Genomic DNA, 24367 nt, shown 5'->3' with positions numbered 1-24367 from the left:
TGAGCTTGCTTTATTTTATTGTTGTGCGTGCGTGTGCGAATTATTACGTTTTCTAAAGAAGAAAAAAAGGCAGCGCCGTGTGCTGTTTCGTCGCGTTCTCCCCACCAGGTCCCCTCAGAACTCCTGACTGAAAGCAGCTGCTCCCATTTCAGCACCGCGTTTTAGGAAGCCGAGAATCCAGCAACAAAGGCTAGTCGGGGCATTTATTTAGCTTGGCTTAATTGAGTTTCTGCAAGGCTGGCCAAGGAATTGTTCGAGTCCTTCTCAGCTAATTTGGTTCTCCCTGGCTGCCAACCCGATTCCCTGACTCATCACTTCTGCCGAGCAGAGATGCCCTGGGGAACCAGACAACACGAGGAAGAGAACAGAAGAGTCGGAAAGCGGGAACCGGCCAAGGCTATCAGGCAAATTTTTGCAAGCGTTTGGGCTCCCTCCCAAACTCTACCCCACTGCCGTTCAATTACACCAGTGGTTCCCAAAGTGGGCAGTACCACCCCCTGGGGGGGGCGTTGGGGTTACCTAGGGGACACTAAGAGGCAAGGGGGCAGCAGGGGGGCACTAGAGGTGGGCCCCTTCAACTGTGCTGTTCACTAATTTACAATGATTGTGTCTACTTGATTGTAATGGCCTTTGGCTACATACAATAAATCAGTACCTACTTACCTACCAATAGATCAAGCTATGGCACCACACTGGCAAATTTGGTGGAAACTATCAGAATTTTTTTTCTAGGCTTTGAAGAGCTGGTGCCATTGGATCAGATTCATCAGTTTTGTTGAATAAATTTCAACTAAAAAGTTTAAATTTGATTTTGAATAGATGTGCAATTAATTGTTACTGTTTTGAAATTTTATTGTTCTTGTCTTCTTTAGTGCGTCATGCAAACCCGTTTTGAATAATGCTTTTTATAGGATAGGGTCGGGGGCGCTGGGGTTGAGTTTGTGGAACCAAGGGGGCGGTGGCCCGAAACGTTTGGGAACCACTGAATTACACCTAACATGCATGACTGGGAAACCCGCTAAGTCAATACTCTTAAGGGGAAGCCTCCTGCAGCTGGTAGGAGCTGGAATCGGAGCAACAGCAGCCATTACAAGCAATGGCAATAACAAGGGAAAGGAAAATGAAGTTCTCATTTAAGTATTTAATAGGCGATTCTGTAAAGTATCCCTTCCCTCATGCTGGCTCAGAAAGCTGAAATCAGCAACCTTTGCAATGCTTGGATCCGGAGGCTGCAGAAGTTGGCTGCTGTGCCGTGTTTGCCAGCCCTACTGTACCTGGCCATGGCAACCACAATGCTTCCCAAAAAGCAAACAGGACGTCAAGAGCTTGCGGCTCCTTGCTGGGGGATGTCAAAGCCACTTCCATCTTGATCGCCACTGAGAGAGGCAGTGTTGTGTAGTGGCTATAGTGCCAGATGAGGACAGCAGAGAGCCAGGTTCAAACCTCCAACCTGCTATGAAGCTCACTGGGTGACCAGCTTAACCTACCTCACAGGGTTATTGTGAAGTGAAAATGAAGGATGGAGAACCACGTGCAGTGATCGTAGCTCCTTGGAAAAAGGGCAGGAACCAAAATACAAACAAACAAAACAAAACAAAGGAGACAGGTCACTATTAACCATTTGGTTCCAGCCTTCCTGGGCACCCCCCTCACTGCACCTGAGGACTGCCATGGCAGAAGGGCTGGAGCTAACAAAAGTGTACCTGGCAGGTCTGTGTGGTATGACACAGCCATAAATTGGACCCAGGCAATCTTTGAGCCAGATGGGTTTCTAAACACTTAATTCTGGCTCCAAGGGGTCTGAAATATTTTTTTCCATGCTTGATCATGTGTGTAATAACATTAGAAAAGCCTTGCTGGATCAGACCAAGGTCCATCAAGTCCTGCCGTCTGTTCACACAGTGGCCAACCAGGTGCCTCTAGGAAGCTCACAAATTAGACAACTGCAGCAGCATTCTCCTGCCTGTGTTCCAAAGCACCGAATATAATGGGCATGCTCCTCTGATCCTGGAGAGAATACGTATGCATCATGACTAGTATCCATTTCGAAAAGTAGCCCTCTCCTCTATGAACATGTCCACTCCCCTCTTAAAGCGTTCCAAGTTGGCAGCCATCACCACCTCCTGCAGCAGGGAGTTCCACAATTTAACTACGAGTTGTGTGAAGAAATACTTTCTTTGCTTCATCACACTCTTTATCATACATTTGCTTTATCACACTCTTCTGGTCTAGAGTCCTTCTTTACACAAAGTGTCCTCACAAAGACTAGCACAGTGCCAGACCCACAAAGATTTGGCGTTGATGACGCAGAGGAAGTAATCTGGCAATTAATTGAGGAATTTGTCTCCCCAAGTATCTACACAGAAGGCAAGCTGGCAATTTATGGTAGGGGCTTGTGAGGTGCCTTGTGCGCATGGGTCTTGGAAAACATCCAACATACTGAAATTTGTTTTTTATGAGCAAACCGCAGCCATGAAGTTCTCACCTTTATAAATAATGAAAGCTCTCGGCTTTGTTAGGAAAAAAAAGAAATCTTTCAAAGCACTGTCTGAAAGACTTGGGGTTTCCCCCCACAGTCCTACGATGTCCTACAGATCAAACGTGCCCTTGGCAACGCCTCAGCAACCTCTCTGCCTCCGACAGCTTGCAGACGGCTACCTCTGTCAGACACTCGGGAACAGGATAACACGCAAGTCAATTTTCTCAGCCCCGCTGTCTTAGGAACGATTTAAACAGCTGTCTTTAAGGCAAGGTGACTTAAGCTATCCTTGGCAGAAAGGCACTTAGTCTGAACGTCGCGGCCTGTTCAGCTGAACCAGATGGCGTGCAGCCCAAGCAGTCATAAGAACATGAACACGTAAAGCTGCCTTATACTGAATCAGACCTTTGGTCCATCAAAGTCAGTATTGTCTACTCAGATCAGCAGCAGCTCTCCAGAGTCTCAGGCTGAGGTCTTTCACATCACCTATTTGCCTGGTCTCTTTAACTGGAGATGCCGGGGATTGAACCTGGGACCTTCTGCATGCCAAACAGTTGCTCTACCACTGAGTTACGGCCCTTCCCCATAAGAACAGCCCTGCTGGATCAGACAAGTGGTCCATCTAGTCCAGCATCCTGTCTGACACAGCGGCCAACCAGTTATTCTGGACGTTCAGCAACAGGGCATAGAGGCCAAGGCTGAGAGTGAGTATGGTGTAGTGGTAAGAGTAGTGGACTCTAATCTGGTGAACCGGATTAGTTTCCCCACTCCTACATGAGCAGCAGACTCTAATCTGGTGAACCAGGTTGGTTTCCCCACTCCTACACACGAAGCCAGCTGGGTGACCTTGGGCTAGTCACAGTTCTCTCTTAACTCTCTCAGCCCCACCTACCTCACAAGGTGTCTGTTGTGGGGAGAGAAAGGGAATGAAATTGTATGCCAGTTTGATTCTTCTTAAAAGGTAGAGAAAGTAGTCATATAAAAATCAACCCTTCTTCTTCTGATGTTGCCTCCTGGCACTGGGATCCAGAGGCAGACTGCCTCTAGACATGGAAGTTCCCTTTAGTCACCATGGCTAGTAGCCACTGTTAGCCCTATCCTCCACTAATCTGTCTAATCACCCTTCTGACAAAGAGTTTGAAAGGGTGTACAGGGTTTTCTGTTTCCCCTTTTGTCCTCATGATGACCCTTCGAGGTAGTTTGGGTTGAGAGAGGGTGACGATCTGCATCTGGTTCGTACGTACTGTCCTATAAATGAGCCTTTCCCCATATACTAAATGAGTAATGTTTGAAGAGAACACAGGAAGAGTCCTGCTGGATAAGACCAGTGGTCCAGCATTATGTCTCACAGTGGCCTGCCAGTTCCTCCGGAGGACTCTTAATGGCACAGAGGCTGAAGCCTTCCCCAAAGTAACTCAATAAGCATCATGTTAGTGCAGGTGTTTAAGCCCAGGTCTCTCAGGTAGTAGTAGTAGAAGAGTTGGTTTTTATATGCCGACTTTCTCTACCACTTAAGGAAGATTCAAACCAGCTTAAAATCCCCTTCCTTCCCCTCCCCACAACAGTCACCATGTGAGGTAGGCGGGGCTGAGTGTGACTCGCCCAAGGTCACCCAGTTGGCTTCATATGCAGGAGTGGGGAAACAAATTCAGTTCACCATATTAGCCTCCGCCGCTCATGGGGAGGAGTGGGGAATCAAACCCGGTTCTCCAGATCAGAGTCCACCACTCCAAACCACAGCTCTTAACCACAACACCAAGCTGGCTCTAGCCTGACACTCACCATTATCACACTGACCTTCTCTTCCTCCCGCCTGACAACCACATCCCCTCACTATAGACCCTTTCTTTTTACTGGATCTCCCTCTTTCCAGGCTCCTCCTTTAGAGATGAAGCCACCTCACTACAACTGGATGCTAGACCCCCACCCCCTGCCCCGTCTCGTATTTGACTCATCATTTTGATTATTGTAAGTTTAAAGCACAAAATTCTAAACAATCCTTAAGGCAGACTCAAAACGGTCCTGAGCGTCTTTGGTCGTGCGATGCCATCTCAACTCATTCTGTCTTTTGGTTGACATTTTATTCAGCCCTCTTGAATTAAACATGTTATCGGGCTCCAACGGAAAAGGCGAGCGAGATCCAAGCTCCATAGGAAATGAAAAGGGGTTTTTCACCTGCTTCAAGACGGTGACGGTTCCGGGGGCCATGGCAACCATGGAGGCGACGGCGGCCGCGTCGTGGGGCTCCGAGCCGAGATCGATTATTTGCTGTAGGATGTTCACAGCCGTGGGGTCGAGTCGTCCGCCTTAGGAGCGAGAGGAACGAGAGCGTTAGAAGCAGAGCAGTTTTAAGCCAGTATGAAATTGAGGGTTCCGTACCCCTGAAGCTCATCTCTTATTGACCTCCTCAGCTTCCATCACCAATTTCTGCCATATTGTATTCTGTCGTTCTAAAGCAGAAAAAAAATCTCCCTCTCTCTATCGGATTACCTCCTTTCCTCTCTAACTTCCTCATTCAAATCCCTTTTCAAAACATCTGATAAGTCTTTCTTGGCTCATGAGCTGAGCCTTACATGGAATCATAGAGTTGGAAGGGACCACCAGGGTCATCGAGTCCCACCCCCTGCACAATGCAGGAAATTCACAACTACTTCCCCCCCATGCCCCCAGTGACCCCTACTTCAGCGCTTTTTAACGTGCACACCTACAATGTACATCTGATTGCGAGTCCGGTCATACGACCATGACTCAGCATGTGTCGGCTGCATCGTGTTGCTTGGCCCTTTCAGGACAATCATAATAAGAAGAGTTGGTTTTTATACCCTGCTTTTCTCCACCTTTAAGTAGTCTCAAAGCAGCTTACAATTGCCTTCCCTTCCCCTCCCCACAACAGACACCTTGTGAGGTAGGCGGGGCTGAGAGAGTTCTGGGAGAACTGTGACTGGTCTGAGGTCACCCAGCAGGCTTCATGTGGAGGAGTGGGGAATCAATCCCGGTTCTCCAGATTAGAGTCTGCCGCTCTTAACCACCACACCACGCTGGCTCTCAGGATTAACCAGATAACATGTAGGAATGTTTGAAAACTTTGCATTTCTATATCACTTTTGCTAAACCGGTTATTTTCCCCCTGAGACAATGCTTTACCGTTTTCCGAGGTGTACTGCAAGTCTTGCAGAGCAGCAACTGCCGCCTCAGTCCCTTGCGCATCTTCCGTCTCTGTGATGTGGAGATACTGGGTGGCAGTTTCCTGAGAAATTTCTGCAGTGGGCTGCAAAAAAGGCCAATTGGTGATCAGAAGGGAAGAGGAAAGATTTTATGATTAGCAGCATCACAAATGCCACCAAACATTTACAGAATAATAACTAGAAACAAAGCCCTGTGGGATGGATTAATGCTGCTAGCGGGGACGCTTTTCTTTGCCAAAAGGAGCCTTTCCCTCAGCATCTCCTTCTATTGGAGGAAAATGCCTCTGCTTGAGGATGGATCTATGGGATTGAATCCCGTTATTTTCAATTTATCTTTTGTCTTTTGCGGGTCTAATGGGGCAAATTTGCATCACAAGTTGCAAATCACCTTTCAAATTAGCAACAATCGTTCAGACTGTTAATTTCCTTTCAAATCTTCTGTCTTATTTTGCCCTCGCAGCAATTCAGACCTTATAGTTTCTCCATTTGTCAAACAGAGGAACTAAAAGTGAGACAAGGTTGGACTTGACTCTCTTGCTTTTCTGCCAAAGACCAGGACCCTCGCAAAACTAAACACAGAAAAAGGATCGATCTCGCGGATTCCTCTGGTTCCTCTCTTGGCCCTCCATAGCTCGATGCTCATCACTGAACTCATTGCTCAAACGTTTACAGGAAAATATATTAAAGGCAGAGCAATCCTTATCACTTAACCCTTTAAATCCCTACAGAGGAAGGTTTGGCCTCTGAGCTACTGGGTTGTTTAAATAAAGTCCTGTATTCTGAGGAATAGGGGAGCTACTGGGTTGTTTAAATAAGGTGCCGTTTTCTGAGGAATAGGGGAGCTACTAGGTCATTTAAATAAAATCCTGTATTCTGAGGAATTAGGGGAGCAACTGGGTCGTTTAAATAAGGTGCCTTATTCTGAGCGAGCGTGTCAATGTGGTTCTGGTCAAACAGACACCCTTCAACATTTGCTATTCAGCTGTGACCTGCTCAATGTGGCAAGAGATGCACGGATAAAACCTTTTATCCGGGACCCTAGGCGTGAATTAGATAATTTGAGGTTTCTTTTAGCAGGGGTGGATTTTAATATTACATTGGCAGTTGCCACATTTTTTCCCTAGCTGATTAAGATTAAAAATTATTAATACTCTATTGTTCATGCAGAGAGATATATAAATATATTTTTCCTTTCTTTTAGTCTTAGTGTGACACTCTTCAGAGTCGAATTGGTGTATGAGCTGTGTCCTTAAAGTATAGGTTTGGCCTCTGAGCCCTGTTCGTAGGCTTTTCAGGAGCATCTAGTTCGTCACTGCGGGGAAACAGGATGTCACACTAGGTTGACCTTTCACCTCATCCTGCAGTGCTCTGCTTACGTTCTTACAGCAGATGCATAACCATTTGCTCCGCCTGGATTCAAACCCTGGCCCAAATCCAACATTCTATAGACATTTTTAGCACACTATTACTATTAGCAACAGTTAAAGTGAAATCTTACAATGTAACATAAAGATCTTTTTACCCTTCCCTGCTCCTCCCACTACTTGGCTAGTACTCAGAAGCCAGTTTTATACCCTCCAGATTGTTCCTGTGCATTGAGAATGTCACTTCCAGAGCAGGACGGATCTCTGCCACATACACAACATGCTTGGAGTTGCCTTATACTGAGTCAGATCACTGGTCCATCAAGGTCAGTGTTTGTTCTGATTGGCAGCAGCAAATCAGAGGCCCCTCCACTAAGCCATGGCTCCTGGCAGCAATTTCTGCAGCACAATTCTTCTTATGTCAACTTGGAAGGCTTGAAGAGGGGAGTGGACATGTTTATGAAGGAGAGGGCTAGCCATGGCTACTAGTCAAAACGGATACTAGTCGTGATGCATACCTATTCTGTCTAGTATCAGAGAAGCATGCCTATTATATTAGGTGCTGTGAAACACAGGCAGGAGGATGCTGCTGCAGTCGTCTTGGTTGTGGCCTTCCTAGAGGCACCTGGTTGGCCACTGTGTGGACAGACCGCTGGACTTGATGGGCCTTGGTCTGATCCAGCATGGTTTTTCTTACATTCTTATGTTTTATTCCAGCTTCCTCTTTCCCTGCCTCACTCTACAGACATTTCAGATTTCAGGGACACCTAGCTTTACCTCCCACTTCATCTCTCCGTCCAGCTCCATCAGTTTGAGTCCATGTTTGTTTTTCAGGTGCCTGTTGAATTCCCATTTCGTACCATACACAAAGTTGCAAACCGGGCACTTAATACCACCTGGAGAGGGAAGCAGGGGGGGGGGGATAACAAAATTAAGGGACGATCAATACAGATTTTTGGCACCAGCGAGAAATCAGAATCTTTTCACTAATTTCAAAGTTAGACAAAATAATGCCATATATGCCATAGTTCTGTATTAAGTTTAACAAAACACCGCACATGTTTAGTGCCATTTTGGATGGCTGTAAAAAGAGGAATGATATGGCTCCTGGTTTTTGTTCTGGATTTTGCATGGGTCAATACAGCTGCCTGCAACATTTTAGGAAGTTCAACAGACAACCCTTTGTGTTCATTAATCTCTCTCTCTCCAGACCCCAAATTTACCTTGCCCCACCAAACTCCTTCTATGTAGGGCTCTTCTAGCCCTCAGGTTGGCTCTGCCCTTCACAAAGTGAATCTCAGCACAACAAAAAAGTAGATTTTCGATGACAGCATGACTATTTGGATTTCCTGCTGCAGGTGCCGAAATGTTTTCAGCAAGCACTGAATACTCCATCCCTGCATTTTTTGAGCCTTTCCCACAAACTGGGAATAGGATAAAATTTGAGTCTGACCTCACCTTGGGTCAACGAAAAATGTTCCAAGGTAGAAACTCTTGTGAGGCAAAGCTCACTTCGGAAGATGTACAGCTACCACAGAATAACACAACTTGGGTCAATGAAAAAACCCCACTCCACGTTCAGAATACGGCAAAACAAACAAACAAAAAAACCTCCAGGATCCCTGGACAATCTGGCAAGGATTGTAGTTGCAGCTTTTTACATGACCTTCTGTATGAGTACCCAGCTTGCTGGAGGTAAAGGGGAGATGACTGGGGAAGGCACTGGCAAACCACCCCTTAAACAAAGTCTGCCTAGTAAACGTTGGGATGTGACATCACCCCATGGGTCAGGAATGACCCGGTGCTAGCACAGGGGACCTTTACCTTTTTTACCTTTTCTGTATGGAGAGCTGCCTTCAGCACATGTCTCCATGCCCCCATGCCATGTTCCCAGTGGATACAGGCAAGAGAAGGGATGTTCTTCATGTGTGGCAGGGTCCACCTGAAAGGTAAGCCGCTCTAAATGTGACCAGCAGCATGGTGGCGAAGTCACCACTGGCACGTCCTTGATCAGCAGCACCTTCATCGCATGCATTCGGTTTCTGCCTAAGCCAAGCTTTCCTATGATGGGACTTTGGCAACCAGGTGGTTAAAAGCCCGGAATGAAACAGTCCTCTCCCCACCCCCACCCTGGCTTGGTAAAGATATAGCATGATGTTGAGTTGCAACTGAGTCATGGCAACCCCATGAACTTCCATCACATGGGGTTTTCCTTTCTTGTCCAGTGCAAAAAGAGCGCCTGTATGCAAATGAGCATTTAGGCGAAACTTGATTATAACTTTCAGCATATCTTCAAAGTGGCCATTAAACAATGAACTACGGAAAGAGCAACAGCCTTATCATTACCAGACAGCAGATCGATTAAGTGGTAGTCGTGAGAACATACAGGAAAGTGTGAAATCAGTGGAGTAGTAAGAGATGATCTTACAGAAGAATATAAATCACAATTGAATTTAAAAAAGGGTAAGTGTTTCTGTCTTTGCCTTTCCACATGGGCAGACTCTCTGTTCAAGTGGAGCATTTAAAAATCTGCCAATTACGGTAATTCATTGAGGGGTAAGGCATTATGTCTAGCCAAGAAGAAAAGTTTTAAAAGGTTGGAATGGATAAGAATTCAAGAAAACCTGGGAGCGCTGGAAAAAGATATGGTGCTCTAACCCCAGAAGGAGGGACATGGAGCTTTCAAGGCAAGGGACGAGCAGAAGTGGTTTGCCACTGCCTGCCTCTGCAGAGCCTTCCTTGGAGGTCTCCCACCCAAGCACCGACCCTGCTTAGCTTCTGAGCTCTGACGAGATCAGGCTAGGCTGGGCTATTAGGACTATTTTTTGTTTGGTAGGACAGAATAAAAACAAGGTTCCTGCGCTGATATTTATCAATCCTCAAGGTTTTCTAAAGTCCCATCTATTTATTCTCTTGGCTCCCATCTATTTATTCTCTTGGCTATTAAACATGAACACATGAAGCTGCCTTATACTGAATCAGACCCTTGGTCCATCCAAGTTCTTCCACATCACCTACTTGCCTAGTCCCGTTAACTGGAGATGCCGGGGATTGAACCTGGGACCTTCTGCATGCCAAGCAGATGCTCCACCACTGAGCCACGGCCCCTCCCCAACGTCACAGGCTGCTGGGCCTTTATGCTGAACTGAAATGGCATCTCCATTAAAGGCCTTAATATGCAACATGGCATGGCAGTCAAGTACCTTTGGCACAGGATAGGACAAAGATATCATCAGACACCAGGATGGAAATGAAATATTCATTCTGCGTCGCCCACTTAATAAAAACTCAATTAGAAGAGAGACCTTTCGATATTTCTTTTAAATTAAAAGTTACTGTAACAATAACACCCGTTAATGAAAGCGGCCACCTTTGTCACTGCAACTTTAATTAAGGAACAACAAATGGGAGAGTATGCAGTTGAGCCGGTAGCATAAAACTGTGTGTCAGTTAATTGACATCACAGCTAAAGAAAATTAATTTCTATCCAATTCATTAAATGCTTGGGAAATAGAGAAAGGGTGTGGGGGGGGGAGGGGGGAGGTCACTGAATGACATACCTTATCTGCGTTTGACATTAGTGCCAAATCATATTGAGTACACTGCACATTTTTCTGAAATGCCACCTGAGAGAGGCCACGGTATTTCACAAACACTGATTAACATACCCTCCCTTGAAAGTCACTTTTAATTTTAATACTGCATTAATGAAAAGAAAAGAGAGAGAGAGACCGGGAGAGAGACTCGAAGCTAAGCAGGATCGGCCCTGGTTAGTATTTAGATGGGAAACCACCACCAAGAAGAAGAAGAAGAGTTGGTTTTTGTATGCCAACTTTCTCTACCACTTAAGGGAGAATCAAACCGGCTTACAATCACCTTCCCCTCCCCAACACAGACACCCTGCGAGGTAGGTGGGGCTGAGAGAGTTTGGAGAGAACTGTGACTAGCCCAAGGTCACCCAGCTGGCTTCATGTGTAGGAGTGGGGAAACCAACCCGGTTCATCAGAATAGCATCCTCCGCTCATGTGGAGGAGTGGGGGAATCAAACCCGGTTTTCCAGATTAAGCACCACCGCATTCACTTGGTTTAATGGGACAGATATAGCTTAGCAGCATGTTCTGAAGTTTTTTTTATTTGTGGATATTGCTTTTAAGGAGTTTATTGTGGCCAGAAGATCCATTTGTGTGTGTGTGTGTGTGTGTGTGTGTGTGTGTGTGTGTGTGTGTGTGTAAGCACATTCTTTGTAAAAGAATGTGGAGTGGGGAATCAAACCTGGTTCTCCAGATCAGAGTCCACCGCGCCAAACCACTGCTCTTAACCACTACACCACGCTGACTCTCAAGGATGTCCAGGGTCGTTATGCAGAGGAAGGCAATGGCAAACCACCTCTGTTAGTCTCTTGCCTTGAAAACCCTACTAGGTTGCCATAAGTAGGCTGTGATTTGACGGCACTTTACAAACACATGGATGTAATTGCTATTTGACAGAGCCAGCGTGGTATAGTGGTTATGAGTGGTGCACTCTAGTCTGGAGAACTGGGTTTGATTCCCCTCTCCTCCACATGAGTGGCAGACTTCAATCCAGTGAATCGAGTTCGATTCCCCACTCCTCCACATGAAGCCTGCTGAGTGGCCTTGTGATAGTCACAGTTCTCTCTGAACTCTCTCAGCCCCACCTACCTCACAAGGTATCTGTTGTGGGGAGGGGAAGGGAAGGCGATTGTAAGCAGCTTCGAGACTCCTTAAAGGTAGAGGAAATGGGGGTATAAAAACAACTCTTCTTCTTCTTTGGGAATGTTTCTGTGGCAGATTGGAGCAGATGCAAGCTGAACTCCCCTCCCTTAAATTACTACTTTTCTATCACCATCTCACAGCACCCTTCTCCCACAAGTTTTGGCACTCCTTAGTGGGACACGGAATCGCTATACGGAGGGAGGAAAGCCTCATGGGTAAGACATCCTACTGGAAAACCTCTGCCTACCCCGCATTCCCGAGCCAAGTTAAGACAGATAAGAAACTAGGCCCTTTGGGGGAGGTTTCCCGGGGTCAAGATGTACCGGTCTAATTAAGTCGTTTATTAAAAGTACTGAGAAGAGATAAGGAGAAGGTGTTCAGAACAGACAGGGCGAAAATGAATTAAAGACGTTTCAAGCTACTCTGCCTGTACATTTGTGAGTCAGGCAGGAACTCATTTATCTCAAGACATTCAAAGACCCAAGGAGGGAAAACCATCTCAAGAAATGCTGGAGTGGGTTCTAAATTTTATTTCGTAAGTTGCCTTGGACACAGCAGGAGCGGTGCTGATGCTGTAAATAATTTCAAGAAATAAGGAAGAAGTGGGAATCTTTTGTGAGCAAAGGGGCTTCCCTTTAGAAGCCGACGGACTTGGTGGGCCCAGCGACGAGTCAGGGCTCACTTGACCAATCGGATCCTTAGGATGCTGAGAGAGAAGACTACAAAATAATGTAGAATTAACATATGGGACAAGCAAGCAGTATCTTTGTGGGAGTAGGTGGATTTGACAAGCAGAGGCACATAGAGATCACCTCATTTAACCAATGCTAGCTCAAGGTAGGCAATCAATCAAAAGAATGTACCCAGGAAACACAAAGTGTGACTCTCTTCTGGCCCTTTTGTTGGACAGTAGTTAACCAATAAGGTTGCCAACCTCCAGGTACTAGCTGGAGATTGGTTCACCTGGAGAAAATGGCCGCTTTGCCAATTGGACTCTACGGCATTGAGATCCCTCCCCTCCCCAAACCCCACTCTCCTCAGGCTTCGCCCCCCCCCCCCCAAATCTCCAGGTATTTCCCAACCTGGAGCTGGCCACCCTATTAACCAAACACAAGAGGAGGAAAAGCTGCAATGTTCGTGCCATTTACCTATGGCCCAGTTTTCTAATCGGTGTTTAATGTCCCTTGAGTTTAAGCAGGGCTTGTGGGGAGGGGAAGTCTGCCAACATGAAAATGTAACGAAAACAATGCTCATGCTCCTTGGGTTCTTTTCTTATCAGACGTTATTGCCCCAGGCCCCTAAACTGTCTTCTAAAAAAACTAGGAGGGGTTAGAGCAATGAGGTTCATGGGGCTCCTTTCATACAACTGCTAATATTTTACACACTTGTGCAGTACATAAGAATATAAGAAAAGCCCTGCTGGATCAGACCAAGGCCCATCAAGTCCAGCAGTCTATTTACACAGTGGCCAACCAGGTGTCTCTAGGAAGCCCGCAAACAAGGCGACTACAGCAGCATTGTCTTGCCTGTGTTTCATAGCACCTAATATAATAGGCATGTTCCTCTGATCCTGGAGAGAATAGGTGTGCATCATGACTAGTATCCATTTTGACGAGTAGCCATGGATATAGCCCCATCCTCCATAAGAACATAAAAAAAGCCATGGTGGATCAGGCCAAGGCCCATCGAGTCCAGCAGCCTGTCCTCACAGTAGCCAACCAGGTGCCTCTAGGAAGCCCACAAACAAGGCGACTGCAGCAGCATTATCCTGCCTGTCTTCCACTGCACCTAAGTAAGTGAGCATGACTCTCGACTGAGACCGCCGCCACAATCAGGGGCGACTTCTTTTTTTGGCCCGTGCAGAGGCCGTCACACGGAAAGCTTGGAACAAGGGTTTATATATCTTTGAGGGATCTTCCTTTGTCTTTCATTAATCTCACCTTATAAAACAGGCTCCTGTTGCTAATGGACCCGTCTTTGTAGATAACGGATACACGTAGCAGGATATCTGGCATGCATTCGCCAACTACTTAAGTTCCTGGCAACTTCTAGGAATCTTCCCTCCCCTAATCCAGGGGCTGCATAGACTGAGTGAAGTGGGAATTCTCATTCATATTTCTCTCTGCTGTTGCATATGTGCCTATTCTCAATTTCTGATACATTCTCCTGCCGGACATTTATTTATTTGCTTCATTTAAACCCCCGTGTTTCTCCCCAGAGGGGATCCAAAGCAACTTACAACCTGCCTGCATTTTTATCCTCGCAACAATCCTGTGAGGTACGTCAGGCTGAGAGTGTGTGACCAGCGTGGCGTAGTGGTTGAGAGCGGTGGTTTGGAGCAGTGGACTCTGATCTGGAGAACCGGGTTTGATTCCCCACTCCTCCACATGAGCGGCGGAGGCTAATCTGGTGAACTAGATTTGTTTCCCCACTCCTACACACGAAGCCAGCTGGATGACCTTGGGCTAGTCACAGTCTCTCAGCCTCACCTACCTCACAGGGTGTCTGTTGTGGGGAGGGGAAGGTGATTATAAGACGTTTGATTTTTCCTTAAGTGGTAGAGCAAGTCAGCATATAAAAACCAGCTCTTATTCTTCTTCTGACTGGCACAAGGTCATGTAGGAAGCTTCCCTGGCAGATTCTAGTTTGAGACCCTAACCACTACACCACACTGATTCTCACTGAAGCATGTGCACAGGAAATACCTTCACTTTGGGAAGGGGACAGGCTTGGCATGCAGAAACGTCCCAGGTTCACTCCCTGCTGTCTCCAGTTCAAAGGATGAGGTAGTAGGTAATGTGAAAGACCTCTGCCTGAAACCATGGAGAACGGCTGCCAGCCTGTTGAGTAGACAATACTGGCTTTAATGGACCAACGGGCTGATTCAGCATAAGGCAGCTTCATGTGTTCATGTGTGGCCATGCTTTCGATTTACTAAGCTATGATTTAGGACAGTTCTTGCTGCATTAAATGCATTTGCCTCTAAGACTTCATCTTTTCTGTTGCTCCTGACAAATGGTTTTTGTTAGACCATTTAAAAGGGGGATCCCGGCTGCTTTCTCCGGGCTGGCTGTGCTGCCAAAATTGAGCGACATCTGATTTTACCTTAGAACTGTTGGGTTTCAAATTAATATGGAACAGAATTTGTATTGAATTTTATATTTTGATCAAATATGGAAACACTGACTGGAAGAAGAAGAAGAGTTGGTTTTTATATTCTGACTTTCTCTACCACTTAAGGGATACTCGAATCGGCTTACAATCACCTTCCTTTCCCCTCCCCACAACAGACACCCTGTGAGGTAGGTGGGGATGAGAGAGCTCTTAATAGAACTGTAACTTGCCCAAGGTCACCCAGCTGGCTTCATGTGTAGGAGTGGGGAAACCAACCTGGTTCACCAGATTAGAGTCCGCCACTCATGTGGTGGAGTGGGGAATCAAACCCGGTTCTCCAGATCAGAGTCCACCACTCCAAACCACTGCTCTTAACCACTATACTTTACTGTATTGATGATATTTTAATTGATGTTAGCCGCCCTGAGCCTGGCTTCTGCCAGGGACAGAGGGAGGGATACAAGTCCAATAAACAAAAGAACAAATAAATAAAATATACTGAATGTCTGGTTTCTCCTACTGTGCTAGCTTTTGTCTACCTTTCCCCATCCGTGTAGCAGCGGAAGAGGGGACACCGGGTACATGCCGAATGCTTTTGGCTTGAGTCCCCGCTCCAGCGTTGCTGGAACATGGGTTTGTGCCTCTGACAGACATAAAGTCTCCTTTTTTTTCCAAAGAAAGAAAGAATAATTTGGAAACGCTTTTAGAAATGTCATTGCTCGAGAGACTTATGTTTTATTCATTATCTAGTGCTGCAGTGTTGCTCTGGCATCTCTTCCAGTGTAACAAAAAGGGGAATTTTTTAAATCCCCACAAGATGCTTTTCAAGGGGAGGGGGGGTTCTGGATTTCACTATTCAATGTGGGGATAAAAACTTGGAAAGTATCAGAAGTAATGTACAAAAAGTCATCCCCCTCCTCAACAGCTCAGCATTTTCAAACACAATGAAATCTAATTTGGCTTCCTTTATTTCCCTCCTTCCTTTGTTGTGTCCTGAATCTTGAAATCCATTTCATACTCCACAAGCTATCGGATTGTGCTGTCAGCCTGCCGGCTACGCAACCACTAAACTTCCCTCGAGAGATGAGAGAGGAGCACAGACCCCCTTTCCTTCATTTGCGTTAGGATGGGGCGCTGTTCCGCAAAACTCCTCTTTTAAAATCCGACTCGACTCCAGCCCCGGATTAGTTCTTTCCCCCTTTAATTTTTTTAGCCCCTTTTTATCATCAGTGGCTTTAGAGATCATTGCAACAGAAGAGTGTACAGCAGCCAGACAGGGCTTAAAGATGCTTGGAGCGGTCGCTTCCTCATTGGTTAATGGTTCATTTGGGAATGATTTTGCCTGTGTTCTGTGGAACTGGCTTCTGACAGACATGTGTTGAGTGGGGAAGCTCAAGGAATTGAAGAGCAGCAGCGCTGGATCTGACCAGTGCTGAACACACACAGGAACACACATGAAGCTGCTTTATACTGAATCAGACCACTGACCCATCACAGTCAGTGTCGTCTACTCAGACTGGTAGCGGCTCTCCAGGGTCTCAGGCGGAGGTCTTTCACAGTCAGAGAGCCAGCGTGGTGTAGTGGTCAAGAGCGGTGGTTTGGAGTGGTGGAATCTGGAAAACCGGGTTTGATTCCCCTCTCCTCCACATGAGCAGCAAATCTAATCTGGTGGACCGGGTTGGTTTCCCCTGCACATGAAGCCAGCTGGGTGACCTTGGGCTAGTCACAGCTCTCTTAGAGCTCTCTCAGCCCCACCTACCTCACAGGGTGTCTGTTGTGGGGAGGGGAAGGGAAGGAAATTGTAAGTTGGTTTGATTCTTATTAAGTGGTAGAGAAAGTCGGCATATAAAAACCAACTCCTCTTCTTCCTCCTCCTCCTTGTCTACTCAGAGTGTGACAAGGTGATCAAAGCTTTGTGCCCCATATTTTAAGAGGTTCCTCAAGAGCAAAGTTCATCCAGAAAGTGGGGCATTTTTTTCAGACTTCTTGCCAAACTTCTTCAGCTGGCTATGGTCCAGCTGATGTTGGAATGCTGAATATCACCAATTGCACCGATGCAAATCCCTTCAAATGCTGTTTGTTTTAAGTTGCAAAGAAATTGGCAGGACAGGGGGAGTAGGGGTGCTTGATTGAAGAGAAAACTGGCAAGTTACAAGACGAGCACGTTTCAGGGGTCGGCAGTGGAAGGGTTTTGCTTTTATGCTCAGAGTTGAACAGAACAGGATCCAAAACCAAAATTCAGAATGTCACAAATGATATCAAAGAGATCAGGTTAGCTTCCCATGTAATGAGCTGAACATCTGGCTTGTCTGTGCCATGAGGTGTGTTTTATTAAATCAGCGTCTGCCATCTGGTGCAACTAGTTCCATAGCTAATCGATGCAAGTTATTCCTCCTGTGAATATGTTCAAGTTTGGAGATGTCGGATCCCAAACAAAGCTGACCATTCAGATATTTTAAAATATTAAAAACAAACAGGGCAGAACAGGGGGGAAAAAACAGGTTCCAAATATGGCCAAAATTGTTTTCCTTCAGAAGTGCCTTTGGTATTATTCCCAAAAGAAAGAGATGCTGAAAATGTTATCCAGGCATCGAAATCTGCAAGGGCTTCTCCAAACAGATCCACGGGAGAATACTGGACTATTAAAAGATAACGGTAGTCTCCTATGCAAGCACCTTTGCCATCGTCTTCCCCGGTCTTCTACACTTTACCCCCAGCAAGCTGGGTACTCATGTTACTGACCTCGGAAGGATGGAAGGCTGAGTCAACCTTGAGCCAGCTACCTGAACCCGACTTCTGTCGGGATCGAACTCAGGCCGTGAGCAGAGCTTGAACTGCAGTACTGCAGCTTACCACTCTGCGCCATGGGGCTCCTCCCACTTGACTACTGCCAGCTCCAAATCATGCCGATTTTCAACCCTGACATGAAGGGTCTATTCCAGGTTTTGGAGGGCCCTGGCCACAGAATGCCCAGAGGCCTCCCATGCCTTCTCTGCCCACCACAAGGCCCCCACACTGGCATTTCCTTTCCCGCCCACCACCTGCTTAAGTGTCCTTCCTCTGCCTGCAAGCCCTCCCCCACACACCCTTTCTCTGATCGCACCACCGCACTACACACCCTGCACATCCTTCCTCACTGACGCTGGCTAGGGCATGTGGCGGGGAGCAAGGGTGGTGGAGGCCCAAACACACTGGCAAGCGGTAGGTAGGGTAGGTATGCAGGCAACAGGCCATAGAATCATAGAGTTGTAAGGGACCACCAGGGTCATCTAATCCAACCCCCTGCACAATGCAGGAAATTCACAACTACCTCCTCCCCATGCACCCCCAGTGACCCCTACTCAATGCCCAGAAGATGGCCAAGATGCCCTCCCTCTCATGATCTGAATCATTTGTGTCTAATAGTAACCACTTCACCTGTGCCCTCCTACTGCCAGATGCCTTGTTGGATATTAAAAAGGTAAAGGTCCCCTGTGCAAGCACTTGGTTATTCCTGACCCATGGGGTGACGTCACATCCCGACTTTTACTAGGCAGACTTGTTTACGGGGTGGTTTGCCAGTGCCTTCCATATTTTTAAATAAAGGAGTAATTAAACTGGCCCTCAGCTCATAAAATGTAGGACACTCCATGATCACATGTTCGATAGTTTCAACGTTTTCATGTGAGCATCTACATGTTCTATCTGAGTATGGCACTTTTTCATATCTGCACTACAAAACCGCCAAAGGTGTACAGAAGTGTTCTTATTGAAACTTTTATTGTTTTGGGTTTTTTTAGGGAGAAGGGGAAAATTACACTGGCAGAAACCCCGGGCCCTGGCTCCTGCCCCGCTTCAGCATACATTCACACCAGCCTTGCCAACTGACACAACTTCTTTAATGAAAGCAATGCCTGGTTGGCCACTGTGTGAACCGACCACTGGACTTGATGGGCCTTGGTCTGATCCCACATGGCTTCTCTTACGTTCTTATGAAAGCGATGCCAAAATAATTTGCCGAGAAGGGAGGGAATAAATTCCATCCCCTCCCACTGCTGAAAAAGCTGCTAGTGCTGCAGCGCATCTGCAGAAGAGGAATAAATTGTACAGGCATACCTTGGAGATACTGTGTGTTCGGTTCCAATACAAATTTGCAATAAAGCAAATTTCGCAATAAAACGAGTTGCACGAATTTTTGGGTTGCCCAGTGCATAGAAAAGTTCTGTTTACACTATACTGTGTGCAATAGCATTATGTCTAAACAATGCACATACCATAATTAAAAATACTTTATTACTAAAATGTGACACAGACACACAAAATGAACACATGAAGAAGAAGAAGAGTTTGTTTTTATATGCCGACTTTCTCTAACACTTGAGGCAGAATCAAACCGGCTTACAATCACCTTTCGTTCCCCTTGGCACAACAGACACCCTGTGAGGTAGGTGGGGGTGAGAGAGCTCTAACAGAGCTGTAACTTGCCCAAGGTCACCCAGCTGGCTTCATGTGGAGGAGTGGGGAATCGAACCCAGTTCCTCAGATCAGACTCCTCCGCTCCAGCCATCGCTCTCAACCACTACACCATGCTGGCTTTCCAACATGCTGTTGGAAAAATGACAGCAATAGACTTGCTTGACGCAGGGTTGCCCCAAACCTCCAATTTGTAAAAAAGGCAATTTCTGCGAGGCGCCATAAAGTAAAGCACAACAAAACGAGGAATGCCGCCTGTATCTGAATTCATAGAGGAGTGGTTTACACGAGGCTTTAAACAGACCTTGTTGAAGAAGAGCTTCGGCTGCGAGTTCGCCAGAACCTGCGTTGACGTATTCCTCGTTGGGATGCTTCCTGTTGTAATGCCTCTTGAGGGAACCAGATATATTGCAGGAATAATGACAGTGAGCACACCGGAAAGGCTAGAGAAGGGAAAAGGAAAGGAATGAGCCATCCACAAGTTAAAATGACCAAAGAGACCAACTTCAGGCCCCGTTATCTGAGTTAGAGCCGTCTCGATTTGGATGTTAACAAGCTCATTTGTTCAATAACATCATCCTTCCAAAAGCAACACGTGCCATCCCGTCTCTCTGAAACTCGTTAGTTCCAGTTTCATTACCTTTTTTACGCCCTGCAAAGTTTTAAACAGTGAGGAAAACCAAAATGAAAAGGGGGGGGAACCCCACAGTGCCGCATCTGCGCTGAACATTTAAGCAAACTATTTATTTACCATCGCCGCTCCAATTCTGGACTCCTCCGTAAAAAGATGGATTGTCCGGCAAGGTAGTATCCCTCCCTCTGAAGTCGCAAAAACAACTGTGGCATTTTTAGGGACTCCGTGAATTACAAGGCAATTAAATTAATGCCCTGTGCTAATTTAGTGGACTGCGTCTTTCTGCAGAGGGAGAGGAAAACAGAGCTTATGTCTCATTCAAACATGACTACTAAAAGAGATGGATTGGGTATGGAGTGTGGGGGGGGGGGGAGTACGGCAACCAAGGGCCGCAATGCTGCAACATAACTAGGCACACACAAGTTGCAGAGATTCCCATGGGATTTTAAGTGAAATTCTGAAGTCTTATAGAGGTCACAGAACTGCTGAGTGGTAAAGGCTAACAGGAGGGGCCCAGGAAAGATCAGTGAGAAAAAAAGCAAGTATTTCCAGCCTCAGATAATACGTGTGGAGAACTGGGTATACTCTGCATCCATGGGGTGGATCTGCTAGGGTTGCCAGCTCCAGGTTGGGAAATTCCTGGAGATTGGGGGGTGGAGCCTGGGGCAGGGTTTTGGGAGGGGAGGGACCTCAGCAAGTCTATGAAACATCGCTTTTCTCCAGGGGAACTAATCTCAAGGTCGATCCCTTTCTGCAGCGCTGTGAGAAATGAAAGAAACCTCCTCCACACACACACTGACAAAGTCCCCAGCTGCCCCCCGGGAGCCAGACTAAAAGCTATGCAAAGCAGCGTCTTGATCAGGTTACCAAAACAAGCAAGTCCATACAAACATTATGGCAGGTATTGGCGTTAACCAACCTGGCACCCAGTCAGGAGGGCCTCTCCCTGCGATCTCAATTCCTGGGAAGGAACATATGGGAGAAAGTGGATCCAATGTGCTTTTCCGCTGGTAAAAAAAGGGAGGAAAGGATCTCCTTCGCCTACCGAAACGGTTATGCTAGGGGTCGTGGGACCTACATGGACAAAAACCATGTGATCCCAGGAATATAGTAAGTACAGGAGTTGGGTGAGAGCGAGTGGGAACGGTTGTTGGATCTATCCCAATGTCTGGCCTGGTGCACGGCATAGCTGACTGGGGATTTGAACCCAGGCCTTCCAAACGACAGTAGAGCATTCCAACCATCACACCCCACTAGCACAGGAGAAGGGAGGGAGACAGTGTGTTACCCGGTTACCTATAAGACCACTGCTTTTCAGTGAAGAACCATGAGGCTCAGAAATCCCTCCCCTCCCTAGCCGAACTGAGGTTCTAAGACTTCGGCGCTAGTCCGACGGAAATTAATTTTTGCCAAGCGTCAGATTCAATCACTTCACAGAAATCAATCAGTGCAGATGTCCTCCTAACTCCCCTCTGGAGACCTCGAATAAATCCATGCAAATAGGTCTGCTGACTAGAATACCGAGCACAACAATGCAACCGCGGTTCGGAGACGCGGCCCGAGCGCCAAGAACCCTGCAAATCCTCATCTCATTTGCTTGCACAACAATGATGTCAGGTAGCTGTTCTACCCGACAGGGGAACTGAGGCTGAAAAGTAATGACATCCCTGACGGGGTCACGGAACGAGGAAAGACTGCAAATCAGGCCTTTTAGGCCCTGCTTTGAAACTTCTGTTAAGCTGCGATGAAAAACCACACACGGTGGTTGTGCTGCTAGCGAATCGCTGCTTCCAGCTGAAAGCCAGCTGGCTGTGTTTTTCTCTGTGTGTGTGTGTGTGTTATGTGCCATCAAGCTGCTTCTGACCTATGGTCACCCTATGAATTAATGACCTCCAACGTCCTACCACTGAGAGCCTTGCTCAGGCCTCGCAAACTGAAGGTGTTTAAAAAGGAGGTTTGCCAACATCTCTTTTCTCCCTCTCTCATAATACTAGAACGCGGGGTCATCTGCTGAAGCTGGAGGGTGAGAGATTCAAAATTGATAAAAGGAAGTACTTCTTCACACAACGAACAGTTAAATTGTGGGACTCCCTGCCCCAGGATGTGGTGATGGCTGCCAACTTGGAAGGCTTTAAGAGGGGAGTGGCCATGTTCATGGAGGAGAGGGCTGTCCATGGCTACTAGTCATACCTATTCTCTCCAGGATCAGAGAAGGATGCCTATTCTAAGAAGTGCTGTGGATCACAGGCAGGATCTGGACTGCTTGGGACTAGAAATGGTCCGTATTTAGGACCTCTGTATTTTGGAATATTTGCATATACATAATGAGATATCTTGGGGGGGGGGACCAAATTCGTTAATGCTTTATATACACATAGACTTAATAATTTTAAACAATATTTTAAATAATTTTGTGTACATTGAACCATCAGAAAGCAAAGGTGTAACTATCTCACCATAATACCTGTATCAACTGTTAAACAAGAGCAATAGCAAACAAACTAACTATGACAGGCTTTCAGTCTCCACCTACAATGCAGTTTACACTGTATTTTTCTTTTTCTTTTGGTGACAACAAACACTGAAAACAGGCAGCATGGATCTGCCTGCATGCTGACTCGAAGGGTCCGGTTTTTGGATCAGTCTGGATATGGGATGTCCGGATAAGAGATATTCGACCTGTATTTCAGTATAGTGACCACTATTGTTCAGCTGTTCATTCTATCATGATGCCCATATCAAATTCATTGCTCCCCTGATCAGTGAATTCCCAGATAAGCCAGTAGAAATCCTGAATAAGTGGCTCCTGATGGGTGATACTCCACACTTTTCGCTCCCAACTGCCAAATTCTGTGCCATCACAATCAAAACTCGCAAAAATAGAATGGGGAAAAAAATTACTTAACTTTGCTGTATTTTTAGAAATATTAACATGTTAATTATTGTGATTTGTTTTAAAATCTTACATTTTAATAGCGTTAGACTTTTATCGAATTTTGTAATTTATATTAGTTTTGCAGTTTTATTCAGATAATTTTATGTATAACGTTTGGCTGGTCAAACAGATCGTAGCAATAAACTGAACTGTATAGTGACCAGATACCTCAAAAAGGTTATGCAAATGTATGGTTACTTATACCTTTTAAGGTGGAAATACACAAGAGAAATAGGAACTTTTCCTTACTGAAGGCAGATTTGGCCATCTGGTGACCACAAGAAAATAAAATGACACAAATATGAAATCATGGCTGTTAACTCAATATGTAGCAAGAATGAAAGAAGGAAGAGGCAAACAACCGTTTTATTGAAAACTGGTGATCATATAAATTGCTAAAATACGGAAGTACACATTTCAGCTGGTGTTAATCATGAAGTTAATCTTTACAAAATCACATCAAGGCATAATACGGTTAACAAAGTAAGCTAGACTAACAATAAATGAAAGAGTCAAAGATACTGAGCGTCAAACAGATCTCTTGAGATCCCCTGCATTTATAGCATCTCAACATTCCAGGTATATTCTAGCACCAGCTGCTTATTTATACTCCCTAGAAAGGAACAGACATAGGAGGGCCTATGCACTGGCCAGATGTGCAGCCCTACCATCTGCCATATTAGAAGGGAGATTTAAGAAGCTCCCCAGGGTGGAGAGACTTTGCCCGTGTAACGCAGGGGAGCTGGAAACCACTGAGCACGTATTTTTTTAATGTCCCCTCTACAAGTCAGCCCGCTTCAATATTATTAACCCTTTGATTAGGGAAATGGGCTCTGGTGAGGAGGGAGAATGGACCAAAAGGTTTCTGCTGGGAGACAGCTCGCCAATCACCACCCAGGTCGCAAAATACTGTGCAGTAGCAATGAAGCTACATCGCCTTAATGTACTTCCTTAATCTGCGGAAATGTAAAATTGGGTGATTCCTAATTTTGTTGGCCTTGGTGGTCAACATCTACTCTATATGGTCAGTTTCTGTTTTACCTGTTTTATCTGGCATATTAGCCGCAAAGAAAATTTGTTCATTTACTAGCAAGCTAATAATAATAATAATAATAATAATAATAATAATAATAATAATAATAATAATAAGCCCCGTGGAGCAGAGTGGTAAGCTGTACTGCAGTCAAAGCTCTGCTCACGACCTGAGTTCGATCCCAACGCAAGTTGGTTTCAGGTAGCCAGCTCAAGGTTGACTCAGCCTTCCATCCTTCTGAGGTCGGTAAAACGAGTAAGCAGCTTGCTGGGGGTACAATGAAGCTGACTGGGGAAGGCACTGGCAAACCATCCCGTAAACAAAGTCTGCCTAGGAAACATCGGGATGTGACGACACCCCATGGGTCAGGAATGACCTGGTGCTTGCACAGGGGACCTTTACTTTTAATAAATAAATAAATAAATGAAGAATAAGAAT

General features: G+C 46.0%; 1 protein-coding gene across 3 annotated transcripts in view; it reads right to left on the bottom strand.

Annotated features, from left to right (window-relative positions):
* ZFAT (zinc finger and AT-hook domain containing) overlaps window positions 1-24367 on the bottom strand; it is a 90120-nt gene that overhangs the window by 11307 nt on the left and 54446 nt on the right. For 2 of the 3 annotated variants that reach the window (XM_056854341.1, XM_056854342.1), the window contains 4 exons: window positions 19632-19770; window positions 7806-7924; window positions 5624-5747; window positions 4655-4785 (listed from right to left, as the gene is read on the bottom strand). In XM_056854341.1, coding sequence (XP_056710319.1) covers window positions 4655-4785; window positions 5624-5747; window positions 7806-7924; window positions 19632-19770 — 513 coding nt within the window. The remainder of the gene's footprint in view (window positions 1-4654; window positions 4786-5623; window positions 5748-7805; window positions 7925-19631; window positions 19771-24367) is intronic. The other variant, XM_056854343.1, reaches the window with a different exon arrangement.

This window comes from Euleptes europaea, chromosome 8 (genome assembly GCF_029931775.1).
Source record: "Euleptes europaea isolate rEulEur1 chromosome 8, rEulEur1.hap1, whole genome shotgun sequence".
Taxonomy (NCBI): domain Eukaryota; kingdom Metazoa; phylum Chordata; class Lepidosauria; order Squamata; family Sphaerodactylidae; genus Euleptes; species Euleptes europaea.
Note: the sequence above shows the minus strand (reverse complement) of the source record. Positions and strands in the feature narration are given on the sequence as shown.